Below are 19,766 nucleotides of genomic sequence, written 5' to 3'. Positions count from 1 at the left end.
TTGTGCAGAACACTTAATTCATTTCTTTGATTTTGCATCGCGCCCTGTTGGCTGGGATTGGCTCCAGCAGACCCCCGTGACCCAGTAGTTGGGATATATGGATGGATGGATTGAAGGAAAACTCCGCCCAAAAACTCTTAGGCCATGTAGTTTGCAGTGATGGCCAAATAAAGATTTTCATGCATAATGGAGATCGAACAAGTTTCTGATTCAAGTCTGTGGTCGGACAACAACAGACAATCTCGGAGTCTCCGTGAAAATCTTTCACGTTACACACGTAGCATAATCCACGTGTGAAGTCACGATGCTCTAAACAGATGTATTTGTACAAATTAAGAGCCCCCTGGGAGGTGGCTGTCTTGTGGACTAAGAGGGACGCGCTCAGTCACGGCCGCTGTCTTTCTGTCTGTGCCCACGCCTGAAGCAGCTCAGGATTATTCGGGAGCAGACTGTGGAAGTGCACGGGTGAGATGACCTTCTGCTTCTTGACAGTCCTCTCACTTTTACTCTTTAGGCCTACTCAGTGATCTTTGCACTCTTGATATCGCATGAAACGCGATTTTAGCCAATGAATAAGCTGTTACTAGGCGGGACTTGTGACCGATGAACGTGTGGGGGCGTGTCTTCAATGGAAATACTCACAAGATCGTTTTCCAGAAGTGACTTCTATTTACTATTTTTGTTAAAATGGGATGTCGTGAGCATACGACTGGATGACTGATTGTGCAAGTAACGTGAGATTTTTTTCCAGGATGTTTTGATACTATTGGCTGTTATCCAGCATTGGTGGTCATTGTCGTCTATTCCAGCAGAAACTTTTTGCTTTATTCCCGTTTTACATGAAAACAGCTGTCGCTACGAAGTAAAAGGGGTAACATAAGAAAATGATCATCTCTGGCTGAAGCGTTCCTTTAATCAGAGAAGGGGATGGATTGAGTGCTAAAGTGGACAGGATGGCCAGACGAGAAGTGGAGGACGAGGACACTCCTGTCAGCCTTATGCTCTCGGTGTGTGACTGTGAGTCGAAAAGCAGAAACCTCTGCAGGCTCAGCGATTTAAATGTTATAAGCCGACAAAGCTCAGAAAGTTCAAAAGCACTCATAAGCAAGGAAAGCTCAAGTAATTCCAGTACTCGTTTGCTTACTAAAGGGCGGCACGGTGGCACAGTGATAGCGCTGCTGCCTCGCAGTTAGGAGACCCGGGTTTGCTTCCTGGGTCTTCCCTGTGTGGAGTTTGCATGTTCTCCCCGTGTCTGCGTGGGTTTCCTCCCACAATCTGAAGACATGCAGGGTTAGGTGGATTGGCGATTCTAAATTGGCCCGTGTTTGTGTGTGTCCTGTGGTGGGTTGGCACCCTGCCCAGGATTGGTTCCTGCCTTGTGCCCTGTGTTGGCTGGGATTGGCTCCAGCAGACCCCCGTGACCCTGTGTTTGGATTCAGCGGGTTAGAAAATGGATGGATGGATGGTTTGCTTACTAAAATGGAGGCAAACAATAAGCACGGAATTGGATTGTTATTTTGTTTTTTTCCAGTGGAATTCCTTATTTGCTCAGCGACTGCCTGTCATCATCACGTCTCGAGGCCAACCTGGCAGAAAAAGCAAAGATATTAAAGATAAAAGGGGTGACAAAATACAGCCTCCTACCTTCGGTCGGTCCCTCGGTGCTTATGGTTCCAGACAGGGTCTTCAGCAGGTCCTTTATTGTTTTGGGGTTTCTGGCGAGCATTCGGAAATCTTTAAACATGAACACGGTGTCTTTATCCAGTGCAATCTGCTGGAGGTCGTTAGAGTCGGCATTCTTGGAGCCAGCGGCCAGAGTTAGAACCCCGCTGGCTTTGAGCTCTGTGGCGGCATCCTGGAAGTCATCGGCGGACCTGCTGGCGCTCAGAATCATGAAGAGCTGTGGCACATTGGCATCCTTCCTGCTGCCTTTGGCACTTGTGAACATGTTGTTCCTGACAAACTCCAGGGCAGCGCCTACATTGGCCACTTGCCCACCTCGTATTTTCAACTTGCGGACCGCCTCGGCGGCTGCTTCGGTCGAGTCGTGGGTGTTGAGGTCAAACTCGACTCTCACGTCATTGGTGAATTGTGCCACAGCAACCTGAACCAAATCTGGTCCGATTGGAAGCTCTTCGATAAATTTGGCGATAAAATCTCGAATGCTCATAAAATAGGTGTTGCCCATGTTGGCAGTACCGTCGATAAGGAATACGATGTCCCTCCTGCTCACCTGCACAGCTAAAAAAATGAGAAGAAGGACAAGCGTGGCATGAGTAATGGTAAGTGACAGCAACACAGAGGGCAGAGCAGACACTGGCAGCCATCACGGCCCATAGGGTCAGATGTTTGCCTTTTTGTCCGTTTATCTCGGGACCCCAGAAGTTACCCTTCGTGGAGACCTGCTTTGTGTCCAGGCGTGACAGACGGGTGCCGTCACGCCAATGACAGGTCGGTAGGCACGTGCAGCTACGCCGTGCCGCGCCACAAGGCTTGCCCGCCGTTGGCTTTAAGACACCAACGGGCCGGCGTGCCTCTTCTTTCGCAGTCACACACTGCGTCGGTCTTGGCAGGAGCCTCTTCTCGATCATGCATTCAGCCTCTGGCCGTGGGCGACATGCCTACCACGTTTACTTTTGGCCGCCCGTTTTTTTTGAATTTATTTACCTGTTGACTTCATTACCTACCTTCTCCAACAACACTGGACCGATGAATGACAACAGTGCGCTGGGCTACCCCTCTAACGTATGGCAGCAGCTGATCCTGCAGTACGTCAATGGCACTCAGATCAGGGGTTGAAAACACAAAGCTGGGGTCCGTAGCGATCTGCTCAAGTTCGGAGGACTCCGTGATGCCAGCCCCCACTCCAAACGTATATATGCTAGCCTGCTTAAGGGCCATCTCCCCCAGCCTAAAGTCGTCAGTGGACTTGCCAGCACTGACCACCACTACGGTCTGGGGCACCCCCTCATCTGCTCGTCCCCCTGCACCTTCCGTAAAGTGGGTCTGCAGCACCGCGTCCAGAGCGGCGCCGAGGTTAGCCTCTTCTCCTCCTTTGAACCTGAGTTCCTTCACAGCATCCAGAACTTGGGTTTTGGTGCCGTACGTATTTAAATAGAACTCAGTCTGAGGCTCATTGCTATACTGCATTACAGCAACTCTTATCGTGTCCGCTCCCACTTCGAGATTGTCAATGAAATTAAGAACAAAATCGCGGACAAGCGGGAAGTTAGCAGCTCCGATGTTGTCTGATCCGTCAATTACGAATAAAAGGTCGGTCGACTCTTGTGCTTTAAAAAGAGAAAAACAGAAAAAAGGCAACGTGAACGTGTTAAAATGAAGTCAATCCATGCAGGCACAGAGATAACATCACCCACCTGCATTCTAGATGGGCAGAGGTGTGGCGCCCGGCTCTCCCCGCTTTTGGCGCCTGATCTGTTGGGACGTCGTCAACGGGGAGCTCTCCTCCGAGGGTTAGGGTTAGGCACAGGCCCAAATGAACGAGAGCACCTGCTGGCGCCAACCTCTGCACTTCATCTTAACAATGCAGACCCAGGTTAAAAACATCACTTACCGGTCATGACGCACTTGGCCACCTTTTGTGCACAGAGATTGGCATCAAACTGGGATTTCTAGCATCTGGAGTGACGGAGCGAAGGAGGGAGCACAACGGGAGCGACATGTGGTGGCTCCGGGAAGGCCAGGGGAGTGCCATGGTTCAGACCCTGCTCGACGTGGTGTCCATTATTAGGAAGAGCCTGAGGGTTCAGGAATGTCTACCTGTGAGTGGAAATCCCGCCACCTGCCCTGTAAGACTTTGGGCTTATGGAGGAGTGGCCAGGCACTCGACGGTGGGGTGATGCCCGCCGTGGACCAGGCCGTAATAGCGCCTTTGTGGTGTGTGGCCCTGAAAGGCTGGAGGGGCTGCTCGTCCCACAATGTCCACGTTCTGCCGTGGCACCTCGCCCGGTTACGTGTCCTAAGGCAGGCAGATGTGTAAATCTTATGCAGGTGGGGCAACACAACTCATCAAGCGTACGTTGGGACCGTTTACACTTTTGGGGTTAGGGTCAAACAAGAAACATAGGAGTAGAGTTGGCGAGGTGAAGAAAACACCAGTAGATCCCAGAAACCAGGAGTGGCTGGGGTGGCATTTCACATGAAGTTAGGGTTCAAGGTGGCGCCCAGATGTTTATTACTTGTGTTTAATTGGACATGGAAGCATGGTGGGCAAATACCCTCCACCACCACCTCAACGTCTGCCCTAAGTAAACTCGTTGGCCAGAGAAATGGAGTGCCCTGCAACCTGCCGTCCCAGTGCTGAAAGCGGGTCCAAGTGTTCATGACCGTGTCGAGCACATCTGACACGCACGAGGGCGCGTGTGAAGTAAGCGGATGATCACAAACAGTTTGCACAGTGACATGAATTAGCACAGGTTAGAAGTTAATGGCTCTGCTCCAGCTTACAGACATGATGACACATTGAAGAGCTCTGCCCTTTGCAGCATGATGGCACAGGCCCGGACCCCCAAGGACAAGCGTCCTCTCCGCTACATGGCGCTTACTTACCGATGAGCGCAGCGCACCACGGCACTTGTGTTCAGCAAGCTTTCGGGAATGGCGTGGTGGCTCCGTTTCAGCAGTGCGGTCAAGCGTGTCGCTAATTTAGCAGAACTGCGGGCTTTGCCGGGGGGTCCAAGGAAAACGATGAGTAAGAGCGAGCGCGGCTAAGAACTCGGCGGGGCTGCCAGAGCGGCAGAGCAATTTAGTTTTCCACAGGAAGCCCCAGTGGCTAAGTGGACAATTGAAAGCAACTGTTTGAGCAGATGATGAAGAGCTGGTGCCAAGCTGCGGGCTGCCGAGCGCGCTGAGCTCTCCATCCGCTGGCACGGCTTATTGTGAGATCGGCCTGAGCCAAGCTGGGCCTCTACCGTGTCAGTCGCCGAGGACCCCCGTGGTCTCTATAAGATGTGGGCCCCTCCCCAGCCCACCCCTGCCTGGGTGTTTCATTAGCACCATGCACTACGGTGAATTATGGAACAGAGCGGGGTTAATGACAGCACAGGTGACAAATGACAAAAAACAGAAAATGGATGGTCACTGCTTCCGTTATTAGTGATGGAGGGGTTAAGTATGGTCATGTTACCTGAAACGTCCGAATTTACTCCTGCCACTTCCGCCGGCGCAGACGGAGCCACGGCGGCGTACACATTGTCCACTAAATCGCCTACTACGTCGCGCAAGGCACTGAAGTTGGCTACGTTGTACATGTGCCTCTCTAGCGGCTTGCTGGCCATCTCCTTGAGCTCCCATTCGACCGCGTGATGCACTCCCACAGCGAACACGTCGACGTCGGCTAACTGGAGGACCGACGACGGCGGGATGACGTCGTCCTGGGAGCGGCCGTCCGTCAGCACCACCACCACCTGAGGCACGCCCTCGCTGGCTCTGCTGCCGGCCGCCGCCGTCAGGTGCTGCTCGATCAGGTACTCCAAGCCCAGGCCCGTCCTGGTGCCGCCCCCCAAGTACGGCATGCTCCAAATGTGGAAGAGCACATCCTGCACGCTGGCGTAGGTGCTCAACTGGAACTCAGTTTTGGGGGATCCGCTGTACTGCACCAAGGCGAACTTAAAGTCGCCGCCGCCCGTCTTTAAAGCCTTTACCACTTTGTACAGAAACTCCCTGACGAATTGGAAGTTATCTTTGCCAATGCTCCAGGATGAATCCACTAGAAAGATTATATCTGCGGTCACAGCCGGGGCGCTGGCTTTAAGAGAGAAAAGCAATTGAGGACTTTCCGTCCAGGGCACGGGCACGCAGTCACACTTGTGGCAGAGGGCAGCGCGCGGGTTCAACGGGCCTTTAAAGGGGACCCACTGATGCAATTTCTGGAGGGTCTTCTTTACGGCCGTTCGTCCCGACTTTAGGCCGACTGGCTTTGAGCCGCACGCTCGGCCGCTGTCGGGGTGTTCTCCTCAAGTCCTCGTGCCTGTTGGGTCAATCGTGGTGGGCTCTGTCACGCTGCGTGATTAGAACTGTGTTGTATCTTCATTATGCTATTTAATCAAACTGCCAGACACTCGAAGGGGCAAAAGAGGCTCCAGGTTGGCACAGATCAGAACAATCCTAAACTGCGGTGGCAAGCTATGCCAAGGGCTTTGGGGACAGGAGGGAGGACAAGTGACCTCTCAGCCACAAGCTGCCCCTTGGGCTCCTCGGGCATCGGGGACTTGGGTGGGATTTAACGAGAGCCTCTTGGCATGAGCCAAAGGAGAGGGGAGCTCCGCTGGGTGAAGCAGGAGAGGCCAGGAGGCTTAGCCTTCACTCGCTTGTTTCTTCTTTGGTCTTTACGGAGAGCACGGCTTTGTCGCGGGGGCTTATCGTAGTAGAGCCCGATATTCCTTCTAATCACAGGGGACTTGAAGACCCCTGTAAGAGCAGCAAGGACAGACAGGAAGTGACTTCTTACCACAGGCTGCTGTGGTCCCAAGCCATCCCAGTCTGGACTCCCGCAGGGGTATGTGAGGGTCTGGCCTGGTCGGGGTCCCCTGGTGCCATTAGAGGGCGCTGTCAACACCTCTCTGTTTTCATGACTCACAAGTGCTTCCAAGGGGACACACTATGGCAGCGGAAGCATTCCTGGGTCCATCTTAAAAGGCTTGGAGGGTCAGAGTCGGGCAGCAGGGGGCGACACTCAGCGAGAAGAGCTGCGGTTTGGCTGCGTTTGCACATTTGCTGATTTATTTGAGTGGAATCAAATTCTTTATTTGAACTGGGCGATGGTGTGCCCGAGGTTTAGGACTCAGCGGCGCCCCCTCGTGGCCAGCTTCACTGCTAACGGCCCCTTTGAAGAGCCTTGAACCCGCGGCCCCCGTCTGCTTCACTTTCAGCACATTATACAGCCCTGTGTTGTTGAGCTTGTGCCACTAATGTCACGCCACGCTCTGCAGCCCCTTTGCAGTTTCCCTGGTATCTGTTAGGCCGCTGCATGGCATCATTTTCACTACCCTGAACTCACACATAGAGCCCCTGACAGATCCTTATACAAGGACCTGAACCCGTGTCCCAAATGCAGCCCGCCATCCAGTTTTAGTGTCAGAGGAATTAAAAGCAAACTTACCAGCCTGAGCTTTGACAGGAGAGTGCCAGGCTATCAATACCAAGCCCAGGAGGGCAACTAGTGGAAAGTGCTGAGACTTCCTCATTTTGTGCTGAATCACCAATGCCCTGCGGGAAACAAAAAGAAGACAATGACACGGATGGCCGAGCTCCTGGACCACCACGCCCCGACCGAGCCGGGCGACTGCAGCCTGAAATGGCGGAGGGCACAGTCTCCACACTGTAAGGTCAAAGCTCAAACAAAGGGTCTGCTCGGCGACCCACCCGGTCCTGTTGAGCCGAACACATCCTACCAGCGGAGTTTGGGGTCTTTAGCCGCCTTTATATATAAAATATCACCCTGACGATTGGAGTTTGGAATAAATAAAAAACGAACGGAGAGATTGGGGGCTTAAGCCTCTAAAGCGCTGCCTTCCCGATGCCCCTCATCCTGCCAACCGGAAACCTGAAGAACATGAGAGGACGTCTCGGGGGTGTGCCTTGTCACTCTCCTTGGGACTGGGCCAGATGTGACCCCAGCATGAGGTTTAGAGGGGAGGGGCCTGCTTGTGTGATACTCGGCCTCCCTGTGATCGTCCCTCCCTTGAGTTAATGAAGGTGACATCATTGAGCAGTGGTGGCCTCCTCCCCCTCACAGATGGTCAGCAGGCCCTTCTCAGCTCGTGATCTTGGAGCCCCAGTGCCACCCCTGGCCACTCTGACCATGTGAACTGCGATGCTGCACAGGGGTCCATTCGGGTCCGGCGTCTGCCCCTTTATCTCCACTCTCTTACACAAAGCATGACTAGACAGCATGATGCCCATAATGGCACACGCATTTCAATGAAAGACTGGGCACAGAGCCGCTGACCGCCAGGCAGACGAGTGGCGAGTGTGTTGGGAAGGAGCTTTATATAGCGCCTTTCCTTAGTCAACCAGTGAACACCTGCGCAGCTGGAACACAGACAGGCGCTCATGGAACAGACTGGCACCCTTGGGATTGACAGCCCGTTGCCTTCGGTCCAGCGCGGTCTCGCTAAACCGCCGCCACCTTTAACGGCCGCATGTCGTTTATCTGACGTTTTCTTTTTCTTTCTCTCACTTTGGATGCCACAATGAAAGCGTTTGTTGAGGTGGGGGCTTGCCGGTGGGCATGGAAATTGGCAAAGCAGACAAGGAGGCTCGCCGCTCGTGTCCGAATCACGCCCCCTAATGTAGTGGCAATGCCCCGACGATGTCTTCTCTTCGGTCCACATCCGAGGTCCTTCTTGTATAGTGCCTTTTAGCTACAAATCCTCTTCTATGTCAGGCGTTTAATTATGTGTGCCATCTGCGATTGGCATCCCGATTGGCTGCTCACCACCGCGTGACTGAAAAAGCGGGCGCAGAAAATGGAAGGCTTCGCGGACGGGAGCGCGCTTCGAGGTCAGCCGAGAGTGTAAGCGCGTGCGGGGCGGCCTCTTCTGGCCGTGCGTGTGTACTGCAAGTCGCTGCTTCGACGACGGCGAAATGAGCGGCTGAGCGGCGAGGACGCGACGTACGAAGTGGAAGGGGGTGGCAGAGTGCTGGCAAAGCAGGCTTTAAGTAGCCTGGCACATTGAGGCTTACTGCAGGGCAAAGACCAGCTGGCACAACTAGGACTGTCACAGCATAGAAACATCAAGGAAAGAAAGAGCACAGTACCAGCCTGGCACAATTGGAAGAACAGCAGTGCAAGAATCAGGCTGACATACACAGGATAATGGCACTGGTGGCAGAAGCACTAAAAACAGCCTGGTATGTCAAGAACGGCGGTAGCACTGAAGCAGCCTGGCACATTACAGCAGTGGTAATACTGGCACACGAAGGACTAGTGCATTGTAAAAATCGCCGGGCTCACTGAGGACAGAAACAGAGCGAGCAGAATCCAAAACAACCCAATCACAAAGATGGGCACGTTATGCAGGGCAGAAACAAGCTGGCACACCAAAGTCTAGTCAAACAGCAGTGACCTGGCACATGTGAAGACTTTAGCGGGAGCAAAAGAAGCCTGGCACAAAGATGACTACACGAGGGTAGAAAGAGCATGGCATATCAACAAATTCTACAGGACAGGAACATCAATGTAGTGAAAGAACACAGTACCAGCCTGGCACAACAGGAACAACACTGGAAAGAGCTGTAGAAACCAACTGGCATATGAAGGACTGAGGCAGCCTGGCACATGGAGGATTACTGCTGTGCAAAAAGAGCCTGGCACATTCAGGATTACAGCAGTGGCACCTGGAGAACAACATCTTAACAGACGCCACCTGGCATATGAAGGACTGCAACAGCAGAGAAGAAGCCTGGCACACCAAAGTCTAGCGAAGTGGCAGCAGCAGCCAGGCACTTTGTGGCAGCATTGGTGTAAATGGGCACACAGGCACATAGAGGACTTGCACCATTCATTTTCTTCCTGGCTAAGCCCCCCACATTACCAGTTTTGCTGCCACCCTAAAAGTTGCACAAGTGTGGGCTTTTTGGACGAGGCTGCCAGTCTTATAAACTTTACCAGAAGACGGCACCGCCCTACAGTAGAAGGAAGTGGAGCCGTCGGAGCTCGTGGTGCCTGGTGATGCCCACTGCCTTTTGCTTATGTACCCCTCAGATGTTCAATTTCATTAGTGGCTTTACCACTTTGAGGTCGTTGCAGAAGCAACCAGCAGTGATGACCTGGCATCCCGTCCTGCCCTATGGCCCGTGTTCGGGAGCAGTGTGCCAAATCCCGATGCCCACTGCTGAGTCGGTTGAGCAAAAATCACCACGGGCTCTGCACGCCAAAATGGACATCTTTATTTTAGAAGCCCAAAAATGGGCATAAGATGGAGACGCATGCCCGGGGAGAGCGAGGGTGGCAGCAAAGCTCGGCGCTGAATGAATGCCACACGGAGTGGCTGCAGTGGCTGAAAGGCGCCGTCCTCATGACATGACATGTAACAGACACGTGAAAGGCGCTATATAAGTCATTCCCAAAATACCCCTTCAGCTGACTACAGACAATCGTAACCCGGCAATGCCATCCTGAAAGTGTGCGAACCGAGCCCCTCGTACCTGAGCAAAGTGCGCGCAGTCCAGTCTCGTGGTGACTTAGGCTTGCACCCTGGTCATATTCCTGCGGCACCCGACCGTTCAGTGCTGGCCCTTCTGGATGGACAGATGGAGGCAGAGCAGACTGGACGAAGCTCTCAGCTTGCCTTCCAGCGACTGTGTGGCGGAGCTAACGAGCGCACGGCCAACTTGTAGAGCGCGCTGGACGCTGGCCAGCTGACGTCCTTAATGAAAGCCAGACATGTTGGTCTGGAAGCTGCTTTTTGCATGATGTCACCAGCTGGAGCCTGCAGACTCGAGCGGAGCCGAGTTTCCATGTTGTGTGGACTCGGGTTCAAGCGTCCCCCCCCTTCAGTTTGCCCGGGCAGCACCCTCTTGCAGCTTGACGAGACCCTTCAGATACGAGAAAAGGCGGAGGCGTGGTGGACGCTGACCCCTCGGAGCAGACATCTGGGTGGAGGTCGCCACGAGACCATTCTGGAAGTCACTCGCTGCCCAGAGGCCCACACCTTCCATTATTCTCAGGTTTCGTTTTTGTCCACCACCTCAGTGGTCGGATGTTGACATGCCCGCTGCCCGTCCAGCCGTCCATGACCGAAGTCACTTACTCCAGTTGGATCAGGCTCAGCCTATCATGGGGCACCCACAGCTTGTTTCAGTGGGCCAGTGCCAGTCAACGGTGGGGTGACCGACATCGCCTTCTCACTTTTAGGATGGCTGCATGCCACTCCTGAGGACTTGCATGCCATTCCTCATGGAACTCATTCTTTAGGCCACCATGCCCCCGAGACACCCGCACGTTACACGTTAGGGCACACAAAGAGAATGGGAATCCTTCCCAGGTTGGCAAGGACGAGCTTCTCGTGTCAGGGGTAACGGGCAGCAGTGCCAACTCTTCTCATTGCCGCTGTGCCTGACGATTGGCTGCGTCTCCTGACTGCATTCCATCTTGTCCGAGCTCCACTTTACGGTGTTCCAAGTTCGGCCAGTGTATAGACACGATGACTGAATGACCATCACAGGCCACTGTAGGGGGGTCCCATCTCTGTTTGCACTCAGTGTTTTGTCCTCTCCATTTTCTGACCTCATTGGCATCAAAGTCAGACCAACGCCCAGACAGGCTGCCACAGGGCTCTGAGCTGCACTTCAGCGGATTAATGGAGAACATGCCAACAGAGCAGCCACAGTCCAGGACATGGCATTTGAGTTTCAGTGCCATCTACCTCCCAGTTGTGTTTCCACTTTTCTGCCCACGGCCCTGTGCCCGCCTCGTTGACAGCTTTCCATTTCGGTCTTCTCTTTGCTTGCTTTGTGTTGACTGTGATGGGCCTGAGACTGAAGGGCACTCTGTGGCATATGTAACACAAAAGGAGCTGGGCGAGGGGCCATCAGTGGGAGAGGCCGGACCCCTTTGAGTCACACTAAGCGTTTATAGAGAGGCTTCATATGAGGTACTGGAAAGTGCTGCAGTGTGCCAATCTGAACCTCTTGTTGGACACATTTTGCAAGATGGCACAGTAGTGCAGAGCGAAGGAGCGTCAGTGGATGAGAAAGGCCGAGTCATACCGTCCGACACCCACCCCCCACCCCTGTGGCCTGTTGCCTGGATACACAAATTCCTTACTGGCAAGTGTCCCCCGCTTGTTCTCATGCGCCCGCCTCCCCGCCGCCCACTTTTGTGTTTCCATTTTTTGTTTTTTTTCCCAAATTAACTTCGGCAAGTGGGGGAGGGGAACTTGGCCACAGCTGGGACACATCAGGAGATTCGCGGATTGCGGAGTTTGGGGGCTGCGAGCTGCAAACAACCAGAAAGAGTCTGTGCCGGCCTGGTGGGCTCATATAGTGCCCTTCAGCACTTGCGTGAGGCGGCGCCCTCACTCCTTTTGGCTACTGAGCTTGGCAGCTGGCAGTGAGAAACAAGGGTGTGCCACCTTTTAATGTTTTTGTTGGCACCCATAAAACACCTTTGATTGACACAAGAGGCATTAGGGTGGCATGAAACAACCCACAGTGCCAATCACAGAGCACTATTCATGTTAATTTGGGCGGGTGGAGCCCCACGTGACATGAGGAGCAGGTAGCCTAGAGGGCGCCAGCCCTTTTATGGCTGAGTCAGTGGGCAGTGACACCTAGAGGACACAATTTTTCCATGCCGCTCCACCCAGGTATAGGCATAAATGCCATGTGGAGCTTGAAGTTGGCTCCTGCCAGCTGGTACCCACAAAACACCTTTGATTTACACAACAGGCATTAGGGTGGCATGAAACAACCCACTGTGCTAGTCACAGTGCAATATTCATGTTAATATAGGCGGGTGGAGGCTGCCAGGGGGCAGAGCCCCACGTGACATGAGGAGCAGATAACCTAGAGGGTGCCAGCCCTTTGGTGGCTGAGTCAGTGGGCAGTGACACCCAGAGGACACAATTTTTCCATGCCGCTCCGCCCAGGTCCAGGCATAAATGCCATGTGGAGTTTGAAGTTGGCGCCTGCCAGCTGGCAGAACAGAAGAGAGCAAACATGCAGGAAGTAGGAGCTTTGTGGCATGAGGGTGCAAAAGGTGGAGAGGCCACCCTGCTGGACTGGGATGGGTACAGACCATTGTGTGACTGGCTGCGGAATCTGAGCCCCTCGCCACCGTGTCTGATGTTTTGTGTTATATAGCGCCTTACACAGCAAATGCCTTGGTATCATTTGGATTATCTGGACACTATTGGCACTCCTGGGCCCAGTGGCCCACAGGGCATCTCCTCGTCACATAAACTTTTGGCACCCGGTCGCTGCCCGGTCATCGAGGCCTTGGAGGTCAAAGACATCACAGACCCGGAGGTGACCCGCCCGTGGGCTCGAATTGGAAATCCTTTCAAGGCAACCTTGGCAAAGGGAATTGATTAAACAGATCCAATCTAAAGGAGTGTGGGCACAACTCTCCTGTTGCCACTTTTTTAGTTTGCTGTTGGCAGGGTGTGACACCAGTGCTGACCCCGTTGTCTGGCACGGTCACCTCTCCACCACCACAGTCCCAAAGCCTAAAACTCAGAGAAAGTCCAACTGAGGGTGTCCTGCACTACTCCCTGAGGAGATAGGGAGCTGGCGTGGGTGGTCAGCCTGTCCATCGCTTCACACGGCTGTTCCGTTCCCCAGTCATGGCGGCCCATTAAGCTGGATGGACGCCTGTGCTCGTTGATGGCTCATCTGGAGAAGCTGCTTGCCATCCAGGGACGTTGTCTCCTTATTGAATGTCTTTGGGGCTGCAGAGAATCAAAGGTAGTGGCTGGACGGCTCGCAGCTGGCGCCCGCATGTGCAGACCACATTGTGCCATCCTTGGCTTTTGATGTTCTATTTCAGGCCTTAGTACCCAGCTGGCAGATGTTCTGCTGTTTTACCAGAGGGCAGGCTGGATGGCAGTCCATGCCAAGGCCCCTCCAAGTTAAAATCACACTTCTAGAGGGTGGACAGCTGGGGTGCCCCTAAACAGAGAGAGGCGGCTGGCCGCTCGGCAGGCCCCTGGCATCACTTTGTCTCCTCTGTCGGCTTGGCCCCCCGAATCCGTCATGGGCATCTTCTCCAACCCAGTGTGTTGTTCCTGTGATGAGCTCACAGTGATGTTCAGCCTTGGTTGTGTATAGCGTCTTTTGGTGCCAGGCCAGCAGCTCCTAAGTTAACAGTCTTGTGCCCAGTCCACTATGCCACACTCTATACAAGTAAGCACAAATCACCCTACTGTGTCTATACAAATATAGCACCTTCCCCTGCCAATCACCTGTAATCTGCCAGCTTTGGTGCCATGTCACGTGGCAAACCCATCATTGCCCAGAAAGGTAACAGAGGGCCCCCAGTTGGCAGTGTGTGTGTTTTTCCAGTCACCTCATGTAACTTGGCAGTGATGCCCGTCTAATGCTGATTGGCATCATCTGTTTGCCTTATGGCGATTAGATTACTGAAGCAGGAAGAGGAAGCCAAGCCCAGGCGTTAAATAACCCAGAGTCTGTGTGTGCCTGCAGTGACGGGCATCTGGACCTGCGAGTGACCGGAGGCTGGACTGGCTCAGCTGGTGAACTCATTCACCCTGTGGGCAGGGGCCTCACTGGCATTTAAGCGGATGTCTTTGTGTTGTGAATGTTGCCTTGCAGATTTTATGGGTTCTTCACGCGTCTCGCTCCTTGACTTGGACTCCATCTTCAGATCACCTCACACAGTTGACACGGAAAATCTCACCTCCAAGGAACTTGGCAAACCAGAAATGCAGCTAGAGATGCGCGCGATAACCAGGTGTTTGTGCCAGGCTGTACCCAGCGGTCCCTGAACTTTGTGGTAGAACATCATGGAGGACAGAAGATGACATCCAGGGGACGTGATGTCACTAAAAGGCTGGACATCAGGATGGTGGGCCAAAGTGAAAGTGGAGACACTGAGGAAGTTGCCTGGGCGTGGCTCGGGAGGCCAATCAGAACAGGGCTGAATGGGCACAGGCTGAGCAGATTCTTCAGAATGAGGCTGACATTGGTCACAGTAAAAGGCTGAAGAATCCAGAAATGACCCCGACTGGCATGATCACAACTGGCAAGATCGCCTTTTCCTCTTTATCAACAGGGCATTGGTGTCCATGAGTAGCAGAGCAAAGCAAAGTCTGTGAGATACAACCTACCATGGTATGAGGCGATAAAGATGGCACCTGAAATTCCAGACCTGGGCTTTGCACTACAGTGAGAGGACAAGTGCCATGACCTGGCAATGCCAATGCAGAGTGGCCAATGGGGCTGCAGAAGCTACACTGTTGAGGAGGCAGCTGTGTCACACGTGTTCAAGGGTCCCTAGCATGTAGGAGACCACCCCTGTGGACATGTAACTAGTACTTTATGAAAGAGCAGCGTTGAGTGCAAGAGGGGGCACCGCATCACACAGCTGCCAGCAGGGGGCGCTGTATTAGAATAAGATATCTACAAAAGAGGGGAGAGCAGGTGGGCACATTGTCCAGAGTCGAGAGCCCAGCCCTCAGAGTGGCTGCAGTATTCCAGCCACTCTTGCCCAGTCCAGAGCCCATGGGGTCCCAGGCCTGGCACTGCAGCAGTGGCTAATTTAGGGGAAATGAAACAGCAGCCTCCAATGCTTCACAGGGCACACAGTCCTGAGAAATGACCTCAGAAAGAGACCATGAACTTTGTGCCAAGGGTAAAGTGCACAAAAGTGCTCCTTCACCCCACACTTAAATGACCCTCCAGTCAGACCACCATGCCCACCTGCGGGCACTCAGAACAACAAGGTCAAGTGGCCCACCGCCACCTCCTGGGATCAAGAGGAGTCACTTTTTGTCCACAGGTGCCACTGACCAGGAGGAGCCCCCACAGCAGACGTGGTGGCACCCCAAAGCAGCGGCTTGTGGCACCTGTGCCCCAGGAAAGCCTGGGAGAAGGAGTGCCACATTCACTGAACCCATTGGACCAGTCACATGCACAATGAGCGGCACACTCAGCCCTCTGCCATTTTAATGCCCACTGCCTTTCCTTCCTTCCTTGTCCATCTGTCCAGCGCGGTTGTGATCAGTGCAGCCCAGTTAGATGACATGTCGGCTCAACCACAATGGCATGTCAAAGAACAAAGGCCAAGGACGCCAGGCTGCCCGCTGCTGGTTTCCATTATTCGGCGGATTATCACAGCGTGACTTCAGAACCTGATTAAAGACAGAAGGACGTCGTAATGAGGAACAGCCGGGAGAAGACGGGAGGCGCGGAGATCAAAGTGCCCAAGCGATGGGCCACATAATTCACTGCAAGAACATCTCTGTTTATGTGTTGGGGCAGATGAGACCATGGATGGAAAAGCTGAAGAGCTCGGCACAGCCTCGGAAAAGCCAAGAAGCGGGCAAAGAGACGGGACGAGAAAGGGGGGCTCAGTGGAGCGGCTGAAAACTGACTGAACGCTGCCCCCATCTGGCTGACCGGAGAACTGCACTGCTCAGTCCTTATATTATATAGCGCCTTTCCAAAGCTCCCCCTTGTGACGTGTGTGTGAACTGCGCTTTTCATGGTGCCTTCCTTTGAACAAATCTTCTCGAGACACAGCAAACAAACAGGGCGGTGAGCGTCGGTGGGCTCTGTGCCCCTAATAGCCGAACTCTCCTGTGACAGACTGATCCTAAATCAGAATTACGGGACTTGAGGGGTCCTCTCGAGCTCATCTTTCTCTCGTAACAGGCTTCAGTTTCGACTTTGCTGTTTTTCCATCCAGCGGTTTTAGCTCGAGAAACTGTGACAGCCAGCCAGACAGACAGACATGCACATCGTTTTTGTTATCGAGGGGACCCTAAAACATCGACATCCAATGAAAACTGGAGATTGAAATTTTGGACGAATCGAAAGCTTGTGCCCCCCCCCATAGACGATAGGCTCTGGTGGGGGAGGGTGCAATGCCAATAACCACAGAGCAAAGGTGAGCACACAGGACCTGGGGGTCAGTGGGCATGGGCGGCTTGTGCACGTGGATGACAGCTGCTCTGTCATGGCCACAGCGAGCCACCTAAGTGGCAGTCCTGCAATGGTGCATGATGGGTCGATAAGGAGCAAAGACACCCCTCAGTCCTCAGGGTAGGCTAAAAGCCGCCCATTTTCTTAAGAGCTTGTCCCGTTAAGGTGCCCAAGGCCCTGGCACTCACATCTGGCAGATGGTGTCTGTTGTGCAGGGAGGACATCAAGACAAGTGGCCCAGCTGCCATTACACTCTTGATCCCCTCACTCACATGAGGTGCCACCCTTAGTCCTTGTCTTTATGTGTTAGGACTGCGGTGGGCTGAAAATGGGAAGAAGGGCATTGACCATGGAGGACCATGGCACCAGAAAACTCGAGCCACCCAGAAGTACCATTTACAGAGAGCAGGTGGAGTGGCCAATTTGTTATAGGGCAGAAGGCCAGAGAGACGACAAGAGTCGGAGAACAGAAGGCCAAAGCAGCGTCAGCGCGAGTCTCCGATGGAAGTCGGACACTGGCGCCCCAGAGTGACTTGGTACATTGGGCTGACTCTTGAGTGCCAGACTGTCCATGGTCACATGTCTTCACAAAGTGAGGCCACCTGATGGACAACTCACAGGCTTTTAACGACTGCCCTACCACCAGGTGCCCCACATGCCTGGTCCCGATTGGCCACCTGACTTGACCTCTGTTAAAGCCACACAGTGCCAGTCTCCTTGTAAAGCCATCCTTATTTGTCACCCACTCTGTAGTGCAGTTTCAAACGAGCGCATTTTCCTAGTGACCCGCAGAAGTCCTCACTGCTAGGCAAAGGGCACCCACAAAGCCCCAGGGGATGCCAGCAGCCTTCTGTGACGTCATTAGTATCACCATGAGCCTGACCGGGCGCTTTGGATTCAACGAATTTGGATAAAACTGGGTGTGGGTTGGCAACGGCCAAACGAGAAAAGAGGAGAAAAGGAAGCCCCCCATCCCACCCGAGCCGGTTTAGAGATAGCCAAGAGAAAAAAAAGCGGCGTGCAACCCCTGCACGCCCCAATGAGCGCCGATCGACAGAGGGCGTCACTTAATGGCGCAATATAAAGTCCTCCAGCAGCCTCGTCGTACGCAAACTATGGATTCCTGCCATTTTAAAAGCGGACCTTAACGAAGTCGGCCGGGGCGGGTCCGGGGGCCTGGGGGCGTGTTGCCGACCTCTCACGGTCCCGGAATCTGGGAATGGCCCGCGGCCAGCCTGCCCAGCCGAGCCCATCTGACTGCCGCCACGTGACGCCGGAATTCGTCCTGCGCTGCCAGCCGCGCTCCCGTGGGACTCCGCATCGGAGAGACAGATGGGCGAGCGGAGCGCGCAGGTGCAGGTGAGCCAAACCGATCCGACAATTGAAAGTAACGTCGCGAGGGGCTGTGCGACAGGAGGAGCATCGGGCAGTGCCAGGACCCACCGTGCGCGGCGATTTCTGTGCATCTCGGATACGCGCGGCTGGCCGGGACGCCCGCTGTCCCTCTTTGAGCTCTGCGCCGAGCCCCATCCTTCCGCTCGTGAAGCGCTCGGTGACAGTGGCGGCAGCTCCATTTGCTCATTCGCACCCTCCAGAGCGGCGACTTCATTTTGCATAACAGGTTTGTGTCGGGCCGGCGTCCCCTCTGCTCCCGTCTCGTGTGCCTGGAGGGCCGGGTGGGGAGGCCACGGGCGGCCAGTCTCTCGGCGCCTTTCGCTGGGAGGTGCCCTTCGATTAGCGGGACTTGGACTGTGCGCTCGGCCGTGTCACTCTTTCTTGGGAAGTGTCGCTGGTGACAGAGAGGGTGGCACAGCGCCTGGCGTCTGCAGAGTCCTGGGTACAAATCCTTGCCTGTGGAGTTTGCACGTCCTCTTAAAGACGTGTGTCTTACTGGAACTGGCGACGCGAGTGGGCACGGTGGTGGACTGGCATCCTGCGTGTTTCCTGCCTGCCTTGCTCCTAAAGCTGCTGGCATAGGTTCTCGCTGCCTGCGACGTAATAAGGGACCCAGTGTAAGGCAGAAAACAGTTTTGCGCTTTTGTCATTTTATGTTTAGAAAAAAGAAGTTAAAGTTGATCAGAAACGAATCAGCAGGGCAGGAGTTTCTGATGTGGGGCGCGGAAAGTGAATGGCGCCTGATTATCGAAGGGCTCTGGGTCTGACAATGCCTACTGCTGCGCTGGTGGAGGAAATCTGTTTAAATTCAGCTTCGGGTCATGGGGTCTGGGGGTGCCAGTCAGTGACACCACACAAGACCCCACATGCACACAGGGAGAACATGCAAACGCCACGCAGACTAAGCCAGCCAAGAGATTTGAATCCTGCAGTGCTAACCTTTGTGCCATTTCTGTACATTCCTCCTTGTCCCCGTGTGCACTAAGCCTGTGCCAGTTACTGCCAGCTGAAGGTGTGAAACATCCAGGCCCAGGCCCTCGGAGGGCCTGAGGCCGGCTATTGCCCACTGGCGTCTGAGTGACCACTCACTAGCTGTGCCTCTCATGCCGCTTTGGAGCTCCTACCTGAATTGAGAGACCCTCAAGGATAATCCGGAGATTTGGACAACAAGCGAGGGTCACGTGTGCAGCTTAAGCTGCATACAGCTGGGTCAGCGGGCACCACCTCTGGGCCAACTCGCAGCTCGAGCACCCCAGCCTGTCAAGCCCTCATTTACATTATCAGTGAGTGCTGACGGGCCATTGTGGTGGTAGTGCCCATCTGATATGCCAGTTTAACAGAAAGCTGAAGGACGACTTTGAGGTGAGTCAGAGGAAGACATTTAGTGGACAAGGCCCCGTCCAAAGGGGAGGGTGTGCAGAGGCAGAGGGGGTCCGCTCCGCAAGTCATCTGCCAGGCATTTTGTTGCTGTTTGAAATGTGAAATCCTGTGCCTTGTGCCCGCTCACTGGGCTGTGTCTCTGGCATGTTTGCTAAGGGGGCCGCCGCCTCAGTTCTGATTAAATAGTGCAGCAGCAGATAACTCGGGACTGGCAGGCGTCCTTCTGGTGTCACACGCGCCCGTCTCGGCTCTGGAGGAATCGCCTGCCTGCCTGCAGGGTGTGCCCACTGGTGAGCAAATCTTGGAGACGGTGAAACTCCTGACTGTCTTAGGAGCTGCAAGGGTGTTAGGAAAGGTGAGCA

General features: G+C 54.1%; 2 protein-coding genes across 7 annotated transcripts in view; one reads left to right on the top strand and one right to left on the bottom strand.

Annotated features, from left to right (window-relative positions):
• col6a3 (collagen, type VI, alpha 3) overlaps positions 1-10,341 on the bottom strand; it is a 95,092-nt gene extending 84,751 nt beyond the window's left edge. The window contains exons 1-5 of the mRNA XM_039754918.1: positions 10,171-10,341; positions 7,121-7,227; positions 5,147-5,767; positions 2,688-3,290; positions 1,645-2,241 (exon numbers count right to left, since the gene is read on the bottom strand). Of these exons, the coding sequence (XP_039610852.1) occupies positions 1,645-2,241; positions 2,688-3,290; positions 5,147-5,767; positions 7,121-7,205 (1,906 nt within the window). The 5' untranslated portion in view covers positions 7,206-7,227; positions 10,171-10,341. The remainder of the gene's footprint in view (positions 1-1,644; positions 2,242-2,687; positions 3,291-5,146; positions 5,768-7,120; positions 7,228-10,170) is intronic.
• A 7,431-nt stretch (positions 10,342-17,772) lies between these two features.
• LOC120530692 (melanophilin-like) overlaps positions 17,773-19,766 on the top strand; it is a 34,617-nt gene continuing 32,623 nt past the window's right edge. The window contains exon 1 of one of the 6 annotated variants that reach the window (XM_039755116.1): positions 17,773-17,988. In XM_039755116.1, coding sequence (XP_039611050.1) covers positions 17,962-17,988 — 27 coding nt within the window. In that variant the 5' untranslated portion in view covers positions 17,773-17,961. Of the gene's footprint in view, positions 17,989-18,084; positions 18,251-19,766 lie in introns of those variants that run through there. The other 5 variants (XM_039755115.1, XM_039755112.1, XM_039755117.1 and 2 more) reach the window with 5 other exon arrangements.

The sequence above is a fragment of the Polypterus senegalus genome, chromosome 6, assembly GCF_016835505.1.
Source record: "Polypterus senegalus isolate Bchr_013 chromosome 6, ASM1683550v1, whole genome shotgun sequence".
Lineage (NCBI taxonomy): Eukaryota > Metazoa > Chordata > Cladistia > Polypteriformes > Polypteridae > Polypterus > Polypterus senegalus.
The sequence above is the reverse complement of the archived record's forward strand: the minus strand, read 5'-3'. Positions and strand labels throughout refer to the sequence as shown.